Source organism: Ahaetulla prasina, chromosome 2 (genome assembly GCF_028640845.1).
Source record: "Ahaetulla prasina isolate Xishuangbanna chromosome 2, ASM2864084v1, whole genome shotgun sequence".
Classification (NCBI taxonomy): Eukaryota; Metazoa; Chordata; class Lepidosauria; order Squamata; family Colubridae; genus Ahaetulla; species Ahaetulla prasina.
The window spans coordinates 277035272-277059976 of record NC_080540.1 but is presented as its reverse complement, the minus strand read 5'-3'; the positions used below and the strand labels follow the sequence as shown (position 1 = coordinate 277059976).

General features: G+C 40.7%; 1 protein-coding gene across 1 annotated transcript in view; it reads right to left on the bottom strand.

Annotated features, from left to right (window-relative positions):
• C6 (complement C6) overlaps nucleotides 1-23594 on the bottom strand; it is a 63172-nt gene extending 39578 nt beyond the window's left edge. Inside the window, exons 1-10 of the mRNA XM_058173280.1 lie at nucleotides 23495-23594; nucleotides 18675-18849; nucleotides 18050-18206; nucleotides 16467-16611; nucleotides 14273-14414; nucleotides 13471-13609; nucleotides 11327-11527; nucleotides 7971-8211; nucleotides 5852-5974; nucleotides 2398-2564 (exon numbers count right to left, since the gene is read on the bottom strand). Coding sequence (XP_058029263.1) covers nucleotides 2398-2564; nucleotides 5852-5974; nucleotides 7971-8211; nucleotides 11327-11527; nucleotides 13471-13609; nucleotides 14273-14414; nucleotides 16467-16611; nucleotides 18050-18206; nucleotides 18675-18820 — 1461 coding nt within the window. The 5' untranslated portion in view covers nucleotides 18821-18849; nucleotides 23495-23594. The remainder of the gene's footprint in view (nucleotides 1-2397; nucleotides 2565-5851; nucleotides 5975-7970; nucleotides 8212-11326; nucleotides 11528-13470; nucleotides 13610-14272; nucleotides 14415-16466; nucleotides 16612-18049; nucleotides 18207-18674; nucleotides 18850-23494) is intronic.
• Nucleotides 23595-24705: the final 1111 nt, after the last annotated feature.

The following is a 24705-nucleotide window of genomic DNA, read 5'->3' as shown; positions in this document are numbered from 1 at the left end:
TTTATTACAAGTGTTGGAAATACCTACGACGGGTTTAGATTCAAAAGAACAAAGGTTGACAAGAGCTGCTGCTAAACGCAAGGAACAAGAGATGAAGGCACAACAACAACTGGCAACTACTACAACGGAAACAGTGGAAGGAGCAAGGCCTAAAGTAAAATGTGATCTGCGGCTGGTGTTCCAAAAGTTTCCTATCTTGGAATGTTAATGGCCTGAACTCACCGTAGAAGAGAAGGAAAGTATTTCATTATTTGAAACAATTTAAAAATGACATTACCTGTTTACAAGAAACACATATTAGATCTTGCTAAATGTTGGAGATGCGATTGTGAAGATGCTACTTATTACCATATATGGTGGACTTGTAAAAAAGTTAAAGCATTTTGGATTAAAGTATGGTGGATCATGCAGAAGATTTTGAAAAGAAGATTAAGTTTACTCCAGTTCTTTCTACTAGGAATAATTATGGACTACACAGCTATAGAGACTAAATTGATTTTGAACTTAATAACAGTCAAGACTTTTGATTGCTCAGTATTGGAAGAAAGAAGAATTACCTACAATCAAGAATGGACACTCAAAGTATCAAATCTGGCAGAGATGACAAAAATCTCCGCTTACTTGAAAGACTATACACTAGAAAAATATATTCTAGAATGGAAAATGTGGATTGATTATATTTAAAATAAGTATCAGATAAAAAAAATATTGAATAGCATATGAGTAAATTTAGGAAATATTTTGTATTAGATATATTTTTGAAGGAGAGGGGAATTGAGAGTGTGACTAAGTGTGGTGTGACTAGAGATTATAATTTAGGAATTATTTTGGATTATGATTGTTAGTTTTGATACCCTGCATTTTGTTCTGGGAAGTCGGGATGGGGGGTGGGGGTAAGGGGGAGGGGAACTGGGGGGGGTTTGGTAGAGATGGAGTGATGGTTAATGTACAGGGATTATTGAAGAAATATAATTAATGTAGGATCGGGTCTGCATAGTTACCATTTTAGGACGGTGAGGAGGAGAAAAGAGAGTAGGAGGTAGGAAAGAGGAGAAGAGGAAGGAAGAGGATAGTAGAGGAGAAGGAAGGTATAGGGTGGAGGGAGGAGCGGATGTAGATAAGAGAAGGAGAGGAAGGTTTGGAAAGTAAAAGAAGGTAGAAGAGGGAAGAGTGTTAAAAAGGGGGGTGGTGACTGGGCAAGCCCGACTAATTGTATACAACTGTACATTGGATGAATTATTTGATATGATTGTAAAAATAAAACTTTTTATGAAAAAAAAAAAAAAAAAAAAAGGGGACTTATCATCCAGTTCTGGGGTTGCAAGAGACGGGCCCTTCCACAATCATATGACTGAACTTTGAGCACTCAGAAACACTGCAGCATTTAGGGCCATTTGCAGTGTCCCAGAGTCACGTGACTGTGTTTTAAAACAATTTTGCTGAAAATCAGCACTTCTGGTTTTCGGCAAAACTGTGCCCATTGCAAACTATTGGTTAGCTTAATGATAGCGGTGTTCACTTCACGACTGCTGCAAAAAGGCAGATTTATTTTCAGACACTGCCAATCCCATTTCCTGCACAAAGGCCAATGGTACAAAGCTGGTTTGTGGCTGACCTTTTTATTACCATCAAGGTCATAATGGGCAGGCTCCATTCTGGTCATATGTCAATAGCAATGGCAATAGCACTTAGACTTATATATCTCTTCGCAGTGCTTTACAGCCCCCTCTAAGCGGTTTAGAGTCAGCCTATTGCCCCCAACAATCTGGGTCCTCATTTTACCCACCTCAAAAGGATAGAAAGCTGAGTCAACCTTGAGCCTGGTGAGATTTGATCTGCCAAATTGCAGGCAGCCAGCAATCAGCAGAAGTAGCCTGCAGTACTGCACTCTAACCACTGCACCACCGGGGCTCCTACAGAGACTACCTACACTGTTATGGCAGTCTCATTAGTGATATCTCGCTTTGTATTCCTGATATTCACAGGTGGCTGACAAATGCTTTTCATGTTGCCACTTTTCTTAGAAGATTCAAGGTTTCCATTCAGAAATAAATGGAAGGCCGCCCTGAGAGACAGCAGTGGTTATAATGCAGTACTGCTGACTAACTCACTGCTCACTGCCAGGAGTTCGATTCTGACCGGATCAAGGTTGACTGACCGGATCAAGCCTTCCATCCTTCTGAGGTGGGTAAAATGAGGACCCAAATTGTGGGCAATAGGCTAACTCTGTAAACAGCTTAGAGAGGGCTGCAAAGTACTATGAAAAGTATATAAGTCTCAGTGCTATTGCTACCTAGTTTGGGGAATGAAACATCGGCAAGAAAACAACCAAGCTCAGAGACCAGCAAGGACACCTCATTTCAACCCTGAGCTACAAATATTGTCCTTTATCGCTACCTCAAAGTCAATCACGGTTGGATTGTCCTTCATCGATTCCAGCCAATTGGTAAAGATGGTGTGCTCAGGAAAAGCTCCTTTCCTTTCCCAGGCAAGAGCTGCAGCAAACTGGGATCTTCCACCTTTGATGAAGGATACGGACTTCTCTGAGGATTGCAGAAATGAACCTGGAAGACAGATTTAAGGTCATTGATTGGAGCAGCAACATAAGCAATAACGATCGTAGCAACGATCAGAAATCGAAACAGAAAATATTTTGTCAAAGCCACTCTTGGAAACCAGGAAGAATTAGTAAAGCATCTTCGCCTAACAATGTCCTTTGCTGCATTTTTTTAAAAGTAAATTTATCCATTGGTGCACCAAAACAGGCAGGATGTATTATGCCATCAAGCTTCTTCAACAGCCATACCAGCACTGTGAAACAACAGCTTTGGCATCACTAAGAACTATTAATAAAGCTGTATGTATTCAAAACCCTCCTTTGCAGAGTTTAAGAGGTGGCCCACAAATAAACATCCTTCCCTCCCTTTTCTTAAGTTTCTAGCCCTCAAGCATTTTGAAAGCATCTGGTAGAATTTCTGAAGACAGAAACAGAGTATGAATACTAGAAGCTGGGGAACCAGTTTCTATCGTTAGGAAATCTCATATTTTGGATTCTCACAGGAATTCACTAAAATTTACATAATGTTTGCAGATCCTGGAATAGAGCTTTTTCATTTTACATTATTTGCATTTTGCTTCTGCCCTTCCTTGTTAGATATCTGAGAAACAAATACAGATCAAAAAAGATGTGAGATGCACATATAAAACAGGCAATTCCTTGAAATGCACCACTGTGGCCATTAGCAACATTTTCTAAACCCTGACTTTTGGACATTATTATTATTTTATTATTATTATTTATTAGATTTCTATACCGCCCTTCTCCCGAAGGACTCAGGACATCCTTTCCAGCTATTTGTCTTTTATAATTACTTTTTAAACTTAGTCTGTCTGTCTGGAACCTGCACTACATATTGGACATTAATACAATTGAACGTGTCCAGAAATATTTCACAAGAAGAGTCCTCCACTCCTTCACTCGCAAATACCTAATGCCAACAGAGCAGACTTGAAATTTTGGGCTTAAAAAATGTAGAACTACGCCGCCTTCGGTATGACCTAAGCATAGCTCATAAAATCATCTGCTACAATGTCCTACTTGACAATGACTACTTCTGCTTCAACCACAATAATACTCGAGCACACAATAGATATAAATTTAAAGTGAACCGTTCCAAACTCGACTGCAGAAAATATGACTTCAGCTGTTGTGGTCTGCCAGCAGCTACGGACCTGGCAGCGGAGTTGGACAGTGAGGAGGCTGGGGAGGACAATGGGCCAGTCCTGGAGTCAGGAGAAGGCCCAGGTGAGGGCTCTGCATCGGAGGTAGAGATGGGGCCAAGGCCATCTGGGAGTGTTGCGCAGACTCCGGAACCTCCAGAGGCAGAAAGCAGAGAGGCAGAGGAACATGAGGAGCCTGTTCCTAGTGCATGCATGAGAAGAGCTGCCAGAAGGCAAGAGCAGCTGAAGCAAAAAGGACAACTCCCATAAAGCTTAAAAGAGCAGCAACAAGCCGTTGGATTCTTTGTAGAAAAGCAACATTGATTCCAGTGCTTCTTGTCAGAGTCTCTTGAACTTTGTTGGGGCTTTGCCAAAAAAAAAGCCTTTGGCAGGTTGCCAAAGACAACAAAGGTTGATGATAAGGCCTAAGGACTGTTTATGAAGAATTTGTTTTGGACTAAGCTGAGAATGAATTAATTCTCAGCTGTTTTAATAAAATAAGTTTCTTCAGGACTAAATTGCGTTTGGTAATCAATACATGGGCCTCAGTCACAACATCAGCAACAGTCAATGCCTGGAATGCACTACTTGACTCTGTGGTTTCATCCCAAAACCCCCAAAATTCTAACCTTAGACGGGCTACTGTTGACCTCACCTCATTCGGAAGAGGTCTGTAAGGGGCGTGCAAAAGAGCACCAGCGTGCCTACCATCCTTGTCCTAATGTTCCCTTTAATTGTATTCATTTTATGTATTCAATTCATGCATATAATTATATAAATTATCTAATACATACTCGACAAATAAATAAATAAAATAAACTATATACAAAAGAGGCATCTTTCTTTTGACTATCTATCTATCTTTCTTCTGCCTGGCTTGTAGCAAGCAACATTTGGGCTAGTCTCTTTTAAAGCCCAACCCAGAAAAACTCTTAGACCTCAGTGCTCTGCAAGTAGTCCTTGACTTACAAACATTAGTTTAGTGATTCAAAGTTACACCAGCACTGAAAAATTATGACTGGTCCTCGCACTTATGACTTTTGCAGCATCCCCATGGTCATGTGATCAAGATTCAGGTGCTTGGTAACTACAATGGTTGCAGCATCCCGAGATCAAGTGATTGTCATTTGTGACTTTCCCAGCTGGCTTCCGATAAGCAAAATGAATGGGGGAAACTCTATTTAATGACCATGTGATTCACTTAACAACTGCAGTGATTCACTTAAGAATCATAGTAAAAACAGAATAAAATAGGGTATGACTCACTTAAAAACCATCTAGCTTAGCAATGGCAATACTGGTCTTAATTGTGATTGTAAGTCAAGGACTACCCATATTTAGGAGCCGTGGTGGTGCAGTGGTTAGAATTCAGTATTTCGGGCTAATTTAGCTCACTGCCAGGAGTTCGATCCTCTCCAGCTCAAGGTAGATTTAGCCTTTCATCATTCTGAGGTCAGTAAAATGAACTCTAAATTGGGGCAATAGGCTGACTCTGTAAACCACTTGAGTTATCAAACTCAAGGCCCGGGGACCAGATCCGGCCTGTGGGGTGATTAGATCTAGCCTACGGGGCTGCCCTGGAAACAGTGAAGGACCGGCCCAGGGTGCCTCTGCCAGTGAAAATGTGACCCTCCCGAGCTCCGCTTTTGCTGGCAGAGCACTCAGGCCACCACAGGTGCCCCCGACATGAGTGATATCGAACTGGCCACACCTACCCTGGCCACGCCTACCCTGCCCCTCCTCCCCGAGGCCAAACACAACCCGGATGCGGCCCTCAATGAAATTGAGTTTGACACTCCTCACTTATAGAGTGCTATAAAGCAGGGGTCTCCAACCTTGGTCCCTTTAAGACTTGTGGACTTCAACTCCCAGATTCTGAGAGTTGAAGTCCACAAGTCTTAAAGGGACCAAGGTTGGAGACCCCTGCTATAAAGCACTATGAAGTGATATATAAATGCTATTGCTATTTTCAGATATCTGACCCTGAAGGTTAACAGGAAATTAAAGGAGGCACACAAGTGTTTGAGTAAACCTTAGTGGTATTAACATTCTTATCATTTGTCTTTGGAAGCTCTTGGACCGAAATTGTAACCCTATATTCCCAAAGGGTCACATTTTCCTTGATAATCACCTTCATGGCGGGCAGACATTCTGTTGCTCGTACAGCTTGTTCTCACTTTCCTCCTTTTAAAACCGAAGATACGCCTGGTTGTTTCTGTCCGGATGCACTCTTGTGATTCTGCTTGTGTTAAACCTTAAGAAATGAAAATTATTTCTAGAATATTTTAGCATTTTAAAAAAATGAGTATTCCTGCTTTCTTCCCCCTCCTCCTCCCCACTTCATCTAAATTATATGCATTTGACATGTAAGGAAGCGAGACTGAAAAATTAAAATGGCCATTCAATTTACAATAGGAAGAGCTGTAGACCCAAAGGACATATTCTTATTAATTATATCTGTACATGCAGCTTTTTCTTAATTTGAGGATGTTTTACTTTTCTGCTTTGGTTGGATATTATTGTTCCAGTTTCCCATCTCTTACATAAGTCTTCTAAGCAACTTTTAATAGAATTATTATTTTGGGTTTAATTGTTGTTGTTGTTAGTTGCGAAGTCATGTCCAACCCATCGTGACCCCATGGACAATGTTCCTCCAGGCCTTCTTATCCTCTACCATCCTCTGGAGTCCATTTAAGTTCTCGCCTACTCTTCAATGACTCCATCCAGCCACCTCATTCTCTGTCGTCCCCTTCTTCTTTTGCCCTCAATCTTTCCCAGCATTCTTCAGTGAGTCCTTCCTTCTCATTAGGTGGCCAAAGTATTTGAGCTTCATCTTCAGGATTTGGCCTTCTAAAGACCAGTCAGGGTTGATCTCCTCTAGGACTGACCAGTTTGATCACCTTACAGTCCAAGGGACTCACAGGAGTCTTCTCCAGCACCAGAGTTCAAAGGCCTCAATTCTTTGGCACTCAGCCTTTCTTATGGTCCAGCTTTCACAGCCATACATTGCAACTGAGAACACCATAGCCTTGACTATACGCACTTTTGTTGGCAGGGTGATGTCTCTGCTTTTTAGTACGCTGTCTAGATTTTGGGTTTAATTAGTTGCTTTTAAATTGCTGCAAATTGTACACATTCATTTTAGTAAATTTAACTCTTATACAGTGTATATTTTGAATGATGAAAAAGTAGGACGCATCATTTTATTCTTAGGGGTACATTAATAAGAAGCTTTTTGTGCCATTTGTTTTTCATCTGGAGGCAGCGATAATTTTAATATAGTAAAAGACAATAAAATAAACCAAGAAATGGAGACATTTCTTTGTGTTTATTTCTGCTCATCCGTTGGGTTTGGGGTCCTCATGTTCCCTAAGACTGAAGCATTTCTCTATCACAGTAGGATCACTCTGTGAGGCAGTCATGTAAACCTGACTTTTCAAGTGTTGAAATGACATTTCAGGGTTGAAATGACAGATCCTTGGTGCTCTGTGACCTTGGTTGTTTTCTTGCAGATGTTTTATTGTCCAAGTAGGCAGTGGTGAAATCCTCTGCGGATTGCCACCGGTTCGCTGCCTGCACATGCACGGTGCGTGCCAAAGGCATGCTTTGTGTACGCACGCGCAATGCGCACCAAATGGACACTTCGCACAGAAAAAGAAGACTTCACTAGGTAAGTAGAACAGTGAGGGGGGAAAATACCAATTTAGCTTCGCTAGGAAGCAGGATTACCTGCTTTCTAGCGAATATAAACTGCGCAATACATGATCATTGGAAATACTGGTTTGGATGAACCAGTAGCTTTTTATAACTACCAGTTCACCTGAACTGGAGCAAACCGGTAGCATTTTACCCCGCAACTAGGCAACTAGCACTGATGGTACCACCTAGTCCATGTATTGAAATGTCTGCAAGAAAACAAACAAGCTCAGAGACCACCAAGGACCCCTCACAGGCACTTCACATGCCTTCCATTTTTCTAAGCCTTGCGTTCTCCCAAAGTGGATGTGTTTTTCAGACTTTGGTGGAAATGTAGCTTTGGTTCCCTTCTCTTTTAATCCTCTCAGAATAACAGAGTTGGAAGGGACCTTAGAGGTCTTCTAGTCCAACCCCCTGCTCACTAAAAAAGACCCATGGAAAGAAAAGGATGAATTACCGTGCTGCACAGTGAAAGGATAAGGCAACTTCTCCATTCCCAATATAGTTACTGGCCCAGTAATGGGTCCCCATTTGTTTTGCTGAGGACCATATACCTGAATTTCTCAGCTCTTCAGTGCTGTACTGATAAAGGAGATCATATCTGCCTCCCAGTGACCCAGAGGAATAGTAATGTGTGCCAAAATCGTCAAATATCCGGCTGTAAAGGGGATAGTTGTACTCCAGGGGCAAGCTATTAAGCGCCTCTAAGAACACCTTAGAAGGCTGCAAATCTGATTCCTTCATTGTGAAGTTGGATACCGCTATGACTTTATGGATCCTAATAAAGTTGGACTCCTAAAAATGAAGAAAGAAAATTTGGATGTGACTCCGGTTGATAATTAAGATGTCTTTTCCTAGATCCATGATATGCAATGATCGGTAACGATTATGGTTTTATCGAACCAAAATTAGAATCTCTTTATCACCTCTTTATTGCAGCCAACCAAATCAATAGCCTGGTCCATATTTTTTAAAATGAGCTTGTTAATGAGAAATTTTAAGTCAGCAATTTGTATCTAGGTAGCACATAGTCCTGGATCCATTTCTGTGGCCCCTAAATGCATGCACACACACATGCAAACATATGCCCACGCTATGTCTGGGAAAATACAATATATTCCTTTTATTTGATCAATTAAGTTCTAAAATAGATACATCAGGATGGTATCTTGGGCTATCATGTTTTAAGCTACCCTGAAAATCCCCAGAAACCAAAAAAAAGACATGTACATGTTAGCTGTGCTTCCACTGTGACATCATTGCTGTACTACTTGAAGCCTTTCAGTATGGAATAAAATAAATAAATAAATAAAATGGCACTCCAAGCTAGAGAAAAATTACCAGCTCTCTTTTAAATTCTCTGCTTCATTTAATGGTAGATTTTAATCTTTTTTAATCCTAAAGTTTTAAATAATATTTGTGCGTGGACATTCAGTCCTCTCGTATAACTTACATAGGTTTTATATTAACACTTATTCAATTTGCAATTCTTGGCCATACTCCTGCATGAAATACCGATGCTATTATTGTTGCTAATAATCTCTGCAGTAATAAAAGCAGTTCTTAAAACTGAAAACACTATTAGATGTTTTCTAATAGATCATGCTCGTATTTGCCTTCCTTGGAAAAAGGAATATAGACTTTGAATGGAACAAATGCCATTAAGCATATTTGTTTAAAATAAACATTCTGGAAAGTAATATGCATAAGCTTTTAACTACTGAAGATTCATATCACATTTGCACATATATAAATATTAAGACAAAGGCAGAAATGCTACAGCCTGTCCAGCATGGATAGACTTTATTGGAAGAAGGGTGACAATTATAACCAAAGGATTCTATCAAGTCCCGTGCTTTCAAATGAGGCACCTGTATACAGGTAGTCCTCAACTTACAACCACAATTAAGCAAGATAGTTGTTAAGTGAAATTTGCCCCCATTTTACAACCTTTCTTGCCATAGTTGTTAAGTGAATCACTGCAGTTGTTAAGTTAATGACACGGTTGCTAAGTGAATCTGACGTCCCCCTTGACTTTTCTTGTTAGAAGGTCGCACAAGGTGATCACATGACTCCGGAACACTGCAACCGTTATAAATATGAGTCAGTTGCCAAGCATCTGTATTTTAATCACATGACCACGGGGATGCTGCAACTGTCGTACCTGTGAAGCCATATTCACTTAACAACTGTGTTACTAACTTAAGAACTGCAGTGATTAACTGAACAACTGTGGCAGGAAAGGTCGTGAAATGGAGCAAAATTCACTTAATAATTGTCTCGCTTAGCAACAGAAATATTGGGTTCAATTGTGATCGTAGGTTGAGGACTATCTGTGTACAGGTGCCTCATTTGAAAGTCGTAAGTCGAGGATGATCTCCCACCGACCCGTACGCTCACACAGAGAGGGTCTTCTCAGGGTGCCGTCCGCCAAGCAATGCCGGCTGGCGGCCCCCAGGGGAAGGGCCTTCTCTGTTGGAGCACCTACCCTCTGGAACGAACTGGTTTGCGTCAATTACCTAACCTTCGGACCTTTCGCCGTGAATTGAAAATTGTTCATCCAAGCGGGACTGGCTTAATTCTTAATTCTTAATTTTTAAATTTTGAATTTTTTGAATTTTAATAATTTTAAATTGGGTATTCTGTTTTATTGGGTCAAATTTGACGGTTTTTAAATTTTTTGGCCATTATAGAATATGTTATTTTAATTTGTTGTTTTAAAATTGTATATTGTATTGTTTTAATTTGGCTGTACACCGCCCTGAGTCCTTCGGGAGAAGGGCGGTATAAAAATCTAAATAATAAATAAATAAATGATCTGTATCTTGCTTCACGAAATGCACTTCTCCTGATTTGAATAAGTTCTTCTTGGATAATCTTTTTACTGCACTTTTCCAGCAAATACATGGGGCAGTCACTTCTGGCCACACATCTACCTACTCCTATCCCGATTGCAGGGCAATGGTGCTTTCAGAAAGTATGCATCTTTAAATTTTACGAGTGTTGTATTTTTCCACTGAAATGTCTATCAAGGGTGTCAAAATGGCAGCCCGTGGGCCAGAAGTGTCACACACAGGCCATGCCCATCCCAGTTCCATGAAAGCAAAAATCAGGGGTGAAATCTACTTACCTTCCTTACCGGCTCAGGAGTGCACGCGCTGCGCATCACATGTGCGCCATGCATCACATGCGCGCACAGAACTTCTGTGCATGCGCAAAATATTCTGTGCATGTCAGAAGGTCAAAAACACATTAATTCCTGGTTAAAACCAGGAAGTAATGACACCCGGGTGGGTGGGCGGAGCTTTGCTCTGCCATCGCTACCGGATCGCCAAACTACCGGCCATGATCGCTATGGGATCACGCAATCTGGTCCGATACGGTAGCATTTCACCCCTGGCAAAAACATCACGATACGTCATGTGACATTGACGGGACACGGCGAGTTTGACACTCGTGCTCTAAGATAATCAGTCTCTAGTGAGCATTGGTAATCACTATACAAAAGGAGATGGGTCTTATTTGGCTACAAATCCAAAAATGTCCTGCGTTTGAAAAGCCAGATGTCACCAACTAGAAAACAGAAGTGTTTCTCATTTCAAAATAGTTTAAATTCATTTTTAAAACAGAAATGACTAATCTGGATAAGAAAAATAATGGTTCTTTCCCCCCCCCACACACACACACACCTTGTCAAATGAACTGAACAGCTTTTTCTTGCAATTTTAAAACAATCAGCATCGACATTTCGGGCATGCAATAACATTTGCCACTCACGCCCAACGCAGAAAGCAATTCAATACAGAAATGTTTTCTGTGTGAGCAGGCTAATGAACAAGTGACTTTTCCTGGTGTCTCACTTATTGGCTTCTGCAGATGGAATCAAAAGCTAGAATAAAAACAGCAATACCTTTTTCTTTGAAGCTTGTATTGCTTCCTTGAAGGAGGAAGAGGATGTGATGTGAACTTTTGTCTTCTTGGAGAACAGGAATGGGATTCCAGATCGGCTTTGGCCGGAGCCAGAGAAAGAGCTACTCTGAGAAGTATGGCTTTCAAAGGGAATTAAATCATTGTAATATTCTGAAACCACCTCATCTTCTTCATTCACTACCTATGGAGAGATATAATTACAGAAACCTGGTTTGAAAAAGGACTGAATCAGTGGTGGGTTGCTACCAGTTCGGCCCAGATCAGGCGAACAGGTAGCGGCGGTGGGAGGCTCCACCCACATGCCTGGACGTTTTTGTGCATGCGCAGAAGCATTGCACGTGTGCAGGAGCATGTGCGCCCCCACGAGCAAACCAGTAGCAACAGGATTTGAATCCCACTACTGGATTGAATCTTATTTCTTAAAGGGCATTGACAGGAGTGGATACTAATCCCCATAGCTGGAATATCTAATTCCCACAACTGCATTTTTTAAAGTGTCTTTTGTGGAGAAATTTAGCTTTGGTTTTAAGGAAGAGGTGAGAAATGTGGAATGGTTAGAACATAGAATAACAGAGTTGGAAGGGACTTTGGAGGTCATCTAGTCCAACCCCCTGCTCAAGCAGGAGACCCTATACCATTTCAGACAAACAGCTGTCCAGCTTCTTCTTGAAAGCCTCCAGTGATGGGGCACCCACAGTATCTGAAGAGAAGCCATTCAAATGTTGAAGGTTGCCCAATTCTGAGAAATCATGAAGTGTGAGGAGACACAGAACAGCTCCATCTTGACCTTGGTGTCCTTGGAAAGAGCAGTGATGGTTTTTGACAGACCACAACAATAATTTAGCAGTAAATATAAATATCAGTTTCTTGAACTGGCCTACTTCAAAGAGCTGACACTTTTCATTACCTGCTTGCCTGCATACCACTCAAGCTGAGGCTGAGCCTGGCATGATTGCAACCTCCTTTCTCTAGTTCCATTTTCTCTCCCTCCTTATAGACAACCCATTCTTTTTTTCCCCCATTCTGTTTCCCAGTACAAGAGCAGATCTCTCTTGTTGAATGTTCCTCACCCATGATCTTTGAAAATAGGCAGAGCCACACAAAGTAAGTTGGATAGCTACCATCCTAAGGTTGGAAGCTGCCTATAGCTGTGTGATGACCTGGGGTGTGGCACAAAGGCCAGAGAATAAGTATGAGTCCCTTTATTAGCTCCAACTTTGCCCCCAATGTCCCTTTTACTCTCTGGTCTGGAGAAAAACTCCAGACCAGAGCGTAACATCTTTTGGCTGAAAATACTCTAGTCCAAGTGTTATAAGCAGAAAACTGCCAACTATAAATCCAACAAGGCAAGATAAGGTAATTGATTCGGCAGGGCAAGCAAGATAAGGAGTTCGAGAAGTGAAATAGCACGGCAGTAAATCAAACCAGTTGAGAGGATGCCAGGAAGGCAGATAAAGCAGTTAACACAAGATGAACTCAGCATTTGTCCCCAACAATCGCCCCTCCCATTTGCCTCTTCTTTAAACTCCATCCCCAGGTGTGCCTTGTGTAGGGAATCAGGGCCCTTTCCTCCCTCATAAGCCACACAACCCACATTGCTCTCTTGTCCATTCTTCCCTGCATGCCCTAGAATGAGGAGGAGGTGGGCCTTAGTCTTCATCTGAACCCCCTCTCCCTTGTTCTACCTCTCCCCTGCTCTGCCCAGCCTGACTTTGCCCTTCCCCAGTTTCCTCCACAGGAGCCACTCTCCTGCTCTCTGTTAGCTGTTTGCTTTCCTCCTCAGATTCAGACTCCGACAGGGGCATGACAAGCTGTTTGGATGCACACAGAAGAACAAGAGAGAGAGAAGACTTTGACTTCTTGGGCGAGAATTTGCTGTTCTTAATTTAGTAACTTATAAAAGATATCTGAAAATGCTAAGTTTGCTAAGTTTATGTGCTCGATGCAAATTAAAAACAAGCAGAGCTTCCATTGCATTGTCACAACTACTCTTTTAACCAGATTCTGCAGACAGTCCTAGCACTCGTGCACAAATATAAAGCATTTCTATATATATAAATACAACTTGTTGATGGGTAAAACCCACGCTTACAGCCAACATGCTTAATATCTTTTGATAGTTACCTGGAAGAAAACAGATTCTAAGTTTGCAGGAAGACGATATGTTTTCCTCAAGTCACTGGTCTTCACAAGTCTGCAGGTGCCTCCATTAAAAGAATTATGGAGAACTTCACCTCGATGCGTTCCTGCCAAAATATGATATCTAAGGGAAAACAGTAAGAATTTTGCATCCAGTCATGAAAAGCACCCTGGATCAGTTCCTTAATTATTCATAGTAGGGGAGGGGTTTCTGCTCAAGTTGGTGTTTTGCTGAAGAATAAATAAAACCACATCCTTATATGGTAACAGAGCAAACAGGCCAAAAACTGGTTCATTAAATTCATCAATAACTTAAATGATTCCTGGTGACCTCCAGAAATTTAGATTACAATGCCTATCATACCTGACCATACTTGCCCCATTATGGGAGCTGTAGTCCAAAATACTGGGAAGGCATCAAGTTTGATAAAGCTAGACTTAGATCCTCCTTTTTTCCATGTTCTTATCTGTCTAAGTTCTTTTCTAAATGTCTGTCTGCAATCGCTCTTCTTCCCTTCTCAGATAACTGGCTCTAAATGAAATTGAGCATCTTAATGTATAACTATGGAACAAAATAAAATGGTAACATTTGCAGCCATGTATGGATATGGAGGAACCCCAGATGATTTGCAAGGTCAGAAAAGCATGGAGCAGTAATAATGAATGGTCTTTATTTTAAACTAGTGTTAGTTGTGTTTCCTTTCCTTTTTCATAGTTTATGTCTTTAATTCCTTTGAGTTATTGCTTCTTATTCCTCTTTCCCTTGAGCACTTTAAACATGACTTACCCGTGGCCCATTAGGCCCACACCAGGAATGCTCTCATGTTTTCTAGCACACACGGGTCGCACACGTGGACAGTTCCTTTCATCTGAATTATCCTCACAATCATTTTCTCCATTGCATTTTAACTTCTGGCTAATGCAGCGACCTTTTGCCAACAAGGAGGAGGAGGAGGAGGAGGGGAAGAGAGGAGGAGCAGGAGGAGGAGGAGAAGGAAAAGAAGAAGAAGAGGAGAAAGAGGAACAGAAGAAGAAGAAGAGGAAGAGGAAGAGAAAGAAGAGGAGGGAGAGGAAGAGGAGGAGGAGGAGGAGAATGTTAGAAGCCATTGTTTTTTAAAGAAAAGCAGACAAACGACTCTATAAGGAATGAATGCTTACATTATTATGGAGGAAAGAAATATTCTGCATACGTAGCCTTTTTGTTATTATTGGTTAGATCCCTTAGAGCCAGTAAAATTGGGATAACTCCACAACTATCACTGATAATATATAGAATGTTTGTAGGGGGAAGGGAACCAGTGGTGGTATTCAGCCAGTTCTATCTGGTTCGGGCAAACAAGTAGTGGCGGCTGCGGGAGGCTCTGCCCACCTGCCCGGATGTAATCATGTCCCATTTATCCATGTTTTTGATGCTCTGCATATGCTTGGAAAGCCCTGCGCATGCACCCAAATTTGCGAACCAGTAGCAAAGGTAAATGAATACCACCTCCGGAGGGAACCACAAAAATATGTCATACTTCAAGGGAGGAGACCAAAAATTGACAAGAGTGTCAAAGAATAAGAGAATTGCCCTCAGCTGTGACCAATAGAAGTTCCTTCTCTATTGAAAGCTTCTCCACATCTGGAGGCCTTCCTGTTACTTCCAGACCCCAGCCTGAGGTATATATGCCCAAGGACTCTGGTTTAGCAGCATATGTAGGATACAGTGTCTTCCCTGCCACCAAAGTTGATACATGAAGTTAATGTACTAAGCACATTTTTAAATTGCAGAGATGGTTTCTGATAGATGATTATCTAATGGTATTGTTATTACTATTAATTATTATTATTGTTGTTACTATTTACACTTAGTCTATAACAGGGGTCCTCAAACTTTTTAAACAAGGCCAATTCACAGTCCCTCAGACTGTTGGAGGGCCGGACTGGTTGGGTGTGCGTGGCTAGGTGGTCATGTGACTGGGTGGGCATGGCCAATTTAGAAACCCATTAAACAATGCACACAAATTAAAACTTAATTTGTTATGCTCTTGGGGGTAGAAATCAGGTTAGTGAAGGGATGTGGCTGCCTTGGGGTGTGTGAGAGAGAGAGACTTCTGTATGTGTATGTGTGTCTTTCTCTCTCTCTCTCTCCCTCCCTCTCTCTTTCTCTCTCCCTCCCTTTCTCTCTCCCTCCCTTTCTCTCTGGAGGCTGGGGAAGCCAAAAATGGGCCCATTTTTGACCTCCTTGGCCTCCAGAACCACTCTGCCATCCAAAATGGGCCCATTTTTGCCTTCCTGAGGCCTCTGTGTGGGCTGTGCGGTCCTGTGTGGGCTGGATTAATGGCTTCAGCGGGCCATATCCCACCCAGGGGCCATAGTTTGAGGGCCCCAGTCTATAAGATACTTCTGACTGGATCTGATTGTTTTAAGATATTACCATATATGTGCTGATTCAAATAATGAGTCTTTTTATAATTGTTGAGTTGAGATTTTCTCCATTTCTATGGAATTGTTCCTTAAATACTTTTTCAGATCTATTGATACGCCTCCAACCATACCAATTGGCACATTATTACTTTCATTTTCATCATTCACTCCAGCTATAATTGAAGATCTTTACATTTATCTATTTTTTCTAGTTCTTTCCAATGAACCTTCTGTCTCTAGCAACTGCTGTCAATCAACAGTCTAATGAATCAATATGGTTAGTAGTTCCAAATACTCTGAATAATCTTATTATAACCACATACCAAATGTTCAACAGTCTTCTCCTGTTCTTTGTATAACCAGCATTTATTTTCTTGTCAAGTTTTCTGTTTCAATTTTCATTACATTTGTTTATCACAATTGTTGTTGAATGGCTAAAATAAGGTCTTTCATTTTCTTGAATTTAAAATAAAGTACATTTTTATTATCTTTTTTTCAAAAGCGTATTATTTGTATTTATATTATTTATATTTCCAAGGCATCAAAATCATAAAAGAAATAGACTATCGAGTTACCATTTTCGCAATGGAATTTGTTGCCACAGTTTGTTTCCTCCATGTTGCAAAGTTTTGTGGGAAAACACGGTCGTGACTCCACCAAAGGTTCATTGCATGGCTGACCTTTAAACTGAGCTAGTTGGGTAAAGGATCTGGTACGAAACTAAAAAATAGAAGGGTAATAAATGAGGCAGAAAGTGTTTTCTCCATGTACTTTTACAGAAGGAAATGGAGCAGCTGGTAGCACCATACCCGCCTTGGCTGATCTCAAAATAAATAAATAAAACATAACAGGATTTGACTTGGTTAGTACTTGGATAAGTACTAATCAAGTTGCATGGGGGGTAGCAAACTTTACTTGGGTAAGGAGATTATAGTTATGAATTGCCCTCACCATTCCATCACTCCTGGAGACCAAAATGTTAGTCCAGACGATGGTGATTTGGAAAGGTGAATAAACATCTGAGATTTTTTTTTATTTGCATTTATATCCCGCCCTTCTCCGAAGACTCAGGGCGGCTTACACTATGTTAGCAATAGTCTTCATACTATTTATATATTTATATACAAAGTCAACTTATTGCCCCCAACAATCTGGGTCCTCATTTTACCTACCTTATAAAGGATGGAAGGCTGAGTCAACCTTGGGCCTGGTGGGACTAGAACCTGCAGTAATTGCAGGCAGCTGCTATTAATAACAGACTGCATTAGCAGTCTGAGCCACAGAGGCTCCTATCTATTTGAGATGGTTACTTCTCAAATAGAAATTGGGTCTATTTCCCTCTTCCTTCCCAAACCCACCTGCAAAATCAGAGTATTTCGTGGGAAAATAGATTACTTGCTGTTCTGGCTTGGGTTATGGGGACAACCAGTATTATTGACATTTGGGGGATGAGAATAAAATAATTTCTTGTGCCCAGTCCACATCTGGATCTGTAACTGCAACCACTGAATTCCTAAGACAATGGGTACTTGCAAGACTGGACTGGATCAAGAAAACACAACGATGGCTCTACTAGCACCATCTGTTCATTGGATCTACCACTGTTAGCTTTGGAGAGTCCGGTGGTTAAGCTTAACATTCGTACCATGTCCTTATCTATGAAATTAGCAGTCACCTTCAAGTGAATATTGTTACCTGAATCTAAATAAAGAATAATGGGAACAGTACTCCTTTGAGATTTCTTTAAGTGTCTGAGGAGGGCCCCTTCAGAGTTTTGGGAGCTCTTGGGAAATGGATCTAAAAAACATTCCTGACAACATGGTTTTGAAATGAGTTGAGCATTTGCGTGCCAAGTGGCCTATAGATCCAAAGGCCAACTCCTGGTCAACAAAGGCTGAAACTATCTTTATTGAAATTGAATATAGTAACAGAATCTTGCAAATCTGATTGTGCTATATTTCCTTCTCCTCCTTTTTATACTCCACTAAATTAGGTAGGCATCTGCTAAGCTGCTTTCAAATGTTATCCTACTCTTATGAACTTAAACAAATGCTGAGCTCCTTTTTGCCTAAGCAATGATTCCTGCATATCTCCCTCAAGATCAACCTCCTTACTCTCTACATCTACCTATATCTTTTCCAACTTAGACTTTACTTACTTGTTTTTTAACACATGGATCACATTCTGACCAGGGACCAAAGTCTCCAAGCCGGCAGTTGATTGGACACGTCTGCTGGTTACAGGCTCTAGATTCCTGGGTCGTACAAATTTGTGCACAGAAGTTTTTTCGGTAATAATCATCCACTTCAATTTGCCTAGAATTAAAAAAAAAAAAAGCTTTGTTGTGACCAGAAGGATATGTCAAGCCAAGGAAATTAAGATTCATGGAATCTACAAGCTGAAAAGGACAAAGCATGGCTATAGTTTAGGATGCAGTTAGATGATCCAGAACATCAAGACACTGGAAAGCATTCAATCTTTAATATTTACCATGTGCAGATAGTAAAGTGCTTCAGTTCAACAAGATTCTGGTTAGAGATATGGAACAGTACATAACTGAGCTTTGAAGAAACACCACCTATGTTTTGGGTTTGGGGACCTGACAACAGGCTTCTCCTTGGATGTGTTGTATTGCAATACCCATCATTCCCAACTGAGATAAGTAGCTTTGATCTAACTTTTAAAGGCAATCAGGTAGGGAAGAGTAAGAGTTATATCCTTTTAAGATGATTGAATGATAATAATGTATCAGTTCTGCAATCACCATGATATTTCCCACTTACCTGTGTCTATTCTGAGTCCCATAATTACAGGTCCTTGAACAGCCAGACCAGGCAGTCCAGGGATAATGGTCACAGTAGCACCCTTCGTTATTCTCAATTGCAGCCAGCAGTAAGATGAGGAACAGCCAAGTGTATGCTTTAGTCATGACTATCAGCCTGAAGAAGTCAATGAAGCCTACAAGTGCAGACAAATAAAGAACAGTTTGATATCTGTTTTAATACTGTGGCAGCTGAAGAACTAATGTGCTGCAACATGCATTGCAAGGAGCAGTCTAAAGCTGTGTCCAGCTGTGATAACTGTGGAATGAAATCATAGTAAAACTGCTGACTCATTGAGCACAAGCATCAGGATAATCCCAAGGCACTAAAAGGATTTTTAGCCTCCAAGGAGTTATGAAAGCACTCTAAATTTCTGAAAGGAAACCATCAGAGGGGGACTTTAGTATTCCAGATTGTCAGTTTAAATTCCACCAGCCAATTTGTACCCCATTTCAGAGATATTTTGTTACATAAGCAGAGAAACAGAATGACACAGATGGGCAAAAACACAGTGGGAACGGGAGTGACTTCCAAATTCCTGCTAGTTTTCCCATTGAGTTTTCTTGTGGGAAGCTAAAAGGAAGCATTAGAAATCTTCCTTCCTTCCTTCCTTCCTTCCTTCCTTCCTTCCTTCCTTCCTTCCTTCCTTCCTCCCCCATTTATTTTGCTTGTTGGAAGTTTGCACGGAGCAAGTCAATGGAGAAGCCAGCAAGAGACTGCAAGTACAATTTATGAATGTATGCTAGGAATGCCACATAGGTTGGGGAGACCATGCAGCTGGTGGCAAAGCTCAGGAAGGTGCACAAAGAGTGTTGTGTGGTTAGGATAGAGTATGCAGGGGGACCATGTGGGTCAAGAAGGGTGAATGAGGGCGATAGAGATGCTGCATCAGTCAAATAGGCTACTTTCTTATCCTGACTTCTTTTAGCAGCCTTCAGAAGTTCCTAGGCATTCAGAGCATTAAAGGGAAGACTTGCTTCTGCAAATCCCAACAACAAGTGGCAGGAAAAAGCAATTAATCATAGATAAGACTTAGCTGAGCAAGGCACGTCTCCAAATTGAGCAGTCGAAAGTCAAGGCAAAGATTTACGATGTCAGGGAGAGATGAGGTGGTTGTTAGTCAACAAACCAGGGTTGTAAATAACTAGATTCCAAATGCCACAATGGAGAAGCCACATTCCACAGTAGCTTCTACCAAGAGGCCAATTGTTCCTTATGGGAACTTAAATGCAGTCTCTGCTGAGGATTCACAGCTATTCAAACCTTGCTAGTGAGTTCAGCATCTTGCTGCCTGATCATGCCTCACACACCAGTGAGGTGCAGAGATCCCTGGAGGAATTGCTGGGAGCAGAGAGCCCGAGAGCATAATAGACCCATGGGATATGTTCTGACCTAGGCTTCCCCAAAAAGCATGAAGCAGAATCCTGTTCCCAACAAAACCCCTTTTATTAAACAAACAGCGAATTCCTCTCATTCACCTTCAGCAAAGTCTTTCAAGAGGGAATTTACAGTCACAGACCTTATCTGGCTTGGAGAGCTGTCAGGCCGATATCTTCAAAACTTGGTAAAGAGTCTCGGAGAGTCACAAACCAATTAGGTGAACTCATTGTCTCCTGCAAACTCCACTCTCCTTTCGCTCCTCTTTTATTCCCTCTGGGAGGGGCCCTTCATCGTCCACCTGTGGCCTTACTCTCAAGTTGACCCTTGTTCTTTAGCTGTTCCCTTCATCTGGCAACTCTGTGCATGAACACACTGGGAACAGGCTCAATCTGTTCATCTGCCTCACTGATATCTGACTCTGAAGGCAGCTGAGAACTGGCATCTGGCCCTGGTCCCCTCTCTGCCTCGGACACAGAGCCCTCATCAGACTCCAGGACTGGCCCATGTTCCTCCCCAACCTCCTCACTGTCCCAATCTGCTGCCACCTCCACTGGCAGGCCACAACAAGGTGGTGGGCAAGATAACAGCATGGGTTAAGAAGAATGCATGAAGGTTGCATTGGAGTATGGGAGGTGTGGAAGAGTGGGTTGCGTTGGGAAGAGTGTCTGAGGGTGCACAGGAGCACACAAGAGGTGTCACGCTGGTCAGGGAAGCAGAGCCAGAAGGGTATACAGGAGTTCCTTCCTCTCTGTTTTTCCCTCCCACCCTTCCTTTGTTCCTTTATTCTTTCTTTCTCTCTCCCTTCCCTTCTCTTTCCAGTAGGCAGGTGAGTGAGTGCTGCTAGGTGAGTGGGGGAAGGAGTGAAGGACTGAGACTGGCTGGGAAGCTCTGCAGAATATTGAAGATGACAAGCACATGAACACAACAGCGCCCAGCAATACAGCAGCAGCCAGTAGCACAGAAGCGGCCACAACGTTCCCACATTTTATTCCCTTGGGAATAAAATGGGTCCTAGATTTTGGACAAATTCTATTTGAAGTACCTTGGTTAAAAATTGTTGCCGTTTCACACAGTTAAAGGGCATGACAATGAGAGTTTTAGTAGAATATGTATTTGTCCTTTTGCCACATCAGTGTTGTCTATATTTTTTTACATACCCATGTATTATATTCACTATAGTAGACTCATTTTCTTGCAAGCAAATTTGCCCAGTATAAAGCATGTTTGCAAGTTGTATTTATTAATATAACCATGCTTGTGTGCGTTTTATGTTACTATGTGCAATTTCCCACTTCTCTTTTTACTGGAGAATGGCATTACCACAGTTGAAGGAATAAGGTCTTTGAAAAATGATGTTTCTGTTTGCACAAATTGGATCTGAAGAGCTGAACAAGTAGCTGCTCAAGAGATACTTAAGGCTCTTCCTGTTCCACATCTTCTTAGTCATTGAGACGGTGAATATTGGAAACACTTCATGAACCGGGATAGATGGGAAAGTAAATGCAGATGGAAGGAGGGACAATGAGTCATATATCACAAGGCAGAACTAATTGACAGGCCTACAGTTCAGATCCATAGTTTTACTATAATAATTTATTATATTAAAAAATTGATATCCATTTGCAAACCTAATGATTTCTTTTTCCTTTTTAGTAATTAGGATATCTGGACAGGCAGGATGCTGAGAAAAACTTCTCCCTTTGTCCATTTTTTATATCAGAGAAGACCAGAAGTGGGAAAGAAGGAAGGGGGGGAGGGAGGGGAGAAATTCATGGCTGATAGTTCTCAGTTTTCAGATCACTCACGGATTAAATTTACTGGAATGCATTAATCAAATAATTTTTGACTGTGCGATGCTGAAGAGATGTATTGCTGTAATTTTCCAACTTCTATTTGCTTTGTTAGGAGCAAAAAGAACATTGATGAAGCTAGTGGGGGTTGAGGACCAGGTGAAGGATGAGGTATTTGCTTCAGAAGAAAGTTCAGCGATCAAGGTTTTCTGCTTCTGCTAATGTGTGTTTCACTTAAATCATGAACCATTGATTAGTGTTGTTTTTGTAACCGATTGTGAAGACAACAATAACAACAAAAATAACACAAACTATTTTTCTCTTGACATACATTCATATGACTGGATTCCTGCCTGGGGATATAGCTGCCAACTTATACCATTTTCATACAAAATGCAGAAAGAAAAGAAAAACAAATGTGAGAAAGCAACATGCTTCTACCATTTCAGAATTTCTAGACAGGCCCAGCATGTGAATTTTCTTTAAATGTTTCAGATATAGGTCAGCTTCTGTAAAATATGTTATTATCTTTAATTCTCTTCCCCAAAATATTAGGGAATATGAACCTCCTATTGAAAAGTTACAACCCTTTTGTTTGTGATAAATACACCTAGTTCACATTTATGTATTCTAAACCTGAAACATAAGATTAAATATCAGATAATTTAGTTAACAAAATGAAGCAAAGATTCGTCTAAGAATAATTATTTGCAGACTTGGAATAGTATAATGATAGATATCCTAAAATGGAAAAAAAAGATAAATTTTCTGGGCTAAGAAGAACTGTAAAGGTAATAATTAACATTTTCCAAAGCTTAATTTCTTATTTCAAATTATTCCAATGATTATCGAACAGAAGAGACTAAATGAGTAGCAGACACAATTAACCAACTTTAGATGACTTTTTAAGAGAAAGCCAAGAATCAAGGTTAAGATTTTACAAGACTTGAAAGTACATGATTGGCAGGCTGTTATTGTTATTGGCTGCTGGTAATTCAACAGGCTATTGTTTCACTTATTGTTCATTGGATTGCACAATAGATGGTGTCACTTTATGGATAGATTGCTTGCAAAAATACTTTTGGTTTAATATCAACAGGAAAAAATCCCCTAAAACTGGTCAGACTTCATTCCTTTTTAAGAAACCATCATTCCTTCACATACATCCAATAAAAAGAAGAAAGCATTATTATTATGTATTGCTTTCCAGTATCTTCAATGGGGAGCAAAATCAGATTTGAAGCATGATAGTAGCTAAACAATTTTTAGAGGTCAAATGTGCCATACATTTAGAGATATGTATGAATAGAATAGAATAGAATAGAATAGATTTTTTTTTAAAGAGAGAGAGAGACAGACAGACAGATGGAGGGGGTGTGGGGATGCAGAGGGAAAGGGAGAGGAAGTTATAGTAGTCATTACATGATTATTACAACTTTTCTCAATACTTTCTCAGCTTTGAAATTAGTATGCTGCATCTGTCAAAGTCTAATCTTTCTTATCAAACACATTCTTGGTGTTTAGGTGATCCGCTCTTTTAGAAGAAACATAATAAATGCCACAGATGTCTTTAATCATCCTGGCTGTATAGATGAATGTATTAAAACTTACCTTTTGTATTTGGATAGAAGTACAGTCTGAATACAATAATTCACCAAAGGCAGCTACTTGAAAAAGATTCAGGACCAGCTAAAGCTGTGTTGACCTCAGAGAAAACTCAAAGGTTTTGTTTACAATCAATTAAACTGTAACTAAGCATGTAATCCGGTAGTAGAAGTATGTCCAACTGAAATCAATCTCCAGGAATTTGGAAGGAAGTGTTTCGTTTTGAAGCCTTTTGGCCGCCCATTTTTTGGGGGGAAAAAGTAATAATAATAGCTATTCACAAAGCTTCTTATGGTTGCTATAGTGGAACCCTAGAATCATCACATTGCCTCCTATTTAACTACTAACCATTTAAGCATAGAGACCCTCCAGATAAAATAATTTTAATGTTATAACTTCGCTAGAGCAGGAAATCGTCAACTGCACCCCATTAGTTACAATCAGATAAATGTACAATTAATGAAATAAGTTTCTAGGTACAAATTTTTCCCAGGGACTTATATTTGTATTTTAATGCTGAGGATTATAAAAGACAAGAGCAGGGGTGAAATGCTCCCGCTTCAGACCAGATTGGGCAATCCAATAATGATGGGGGTGGGTAGTTCGGAGAACTGGTAGCAAAAATCCCTGCCCCCAACCCACCCATACCCACTCAATCACCCAGTCCCCACTTGGCAGCTTGCTGCTTATTTCGGGCTCGCCTTGCTTCAGCTGCTGCAATCAATTGCATCAGCTAACAACTCAATCTGCCTGCCTGCAATCCATCTCATCGGTGAGCAACTCAATCTGCCTGCCTTGTCCCTTGAATTGGGTAAGTAAGGGGGGGTTGGGGGGAGGAGCTTTAAAAAATAGTTAATTGGGTTTTTTTAAGGAGTTTTATTTTATTTTTTTTAGACACAGCAATTTAAAGTTAAGAAAATTTTAAATTTAGCTGCTTTTATCTAAAAATATAAATATAAATAGAAATAAAATAAAATAAAATATTTGTGCAGCTTTCTGAGATTTGGTATGTTTCTGTAGTGTTTCACTCTAACTACACAAACACATAAAACCTCACAAAGCTGTATGTGGCATTTTGTGTGTGTGTGAGAGAGTCAGTTGTATTGTGTTGTGTTGTGTGTGTGTAAAGTGTGAAAGTTGGGTTTTGAGCTTTTTGTGGCTGTGTGAGGTTCTTGCTTGTTGCAGGGGGCATTTTGGGTGAAGTGCAGCTGCTTTTA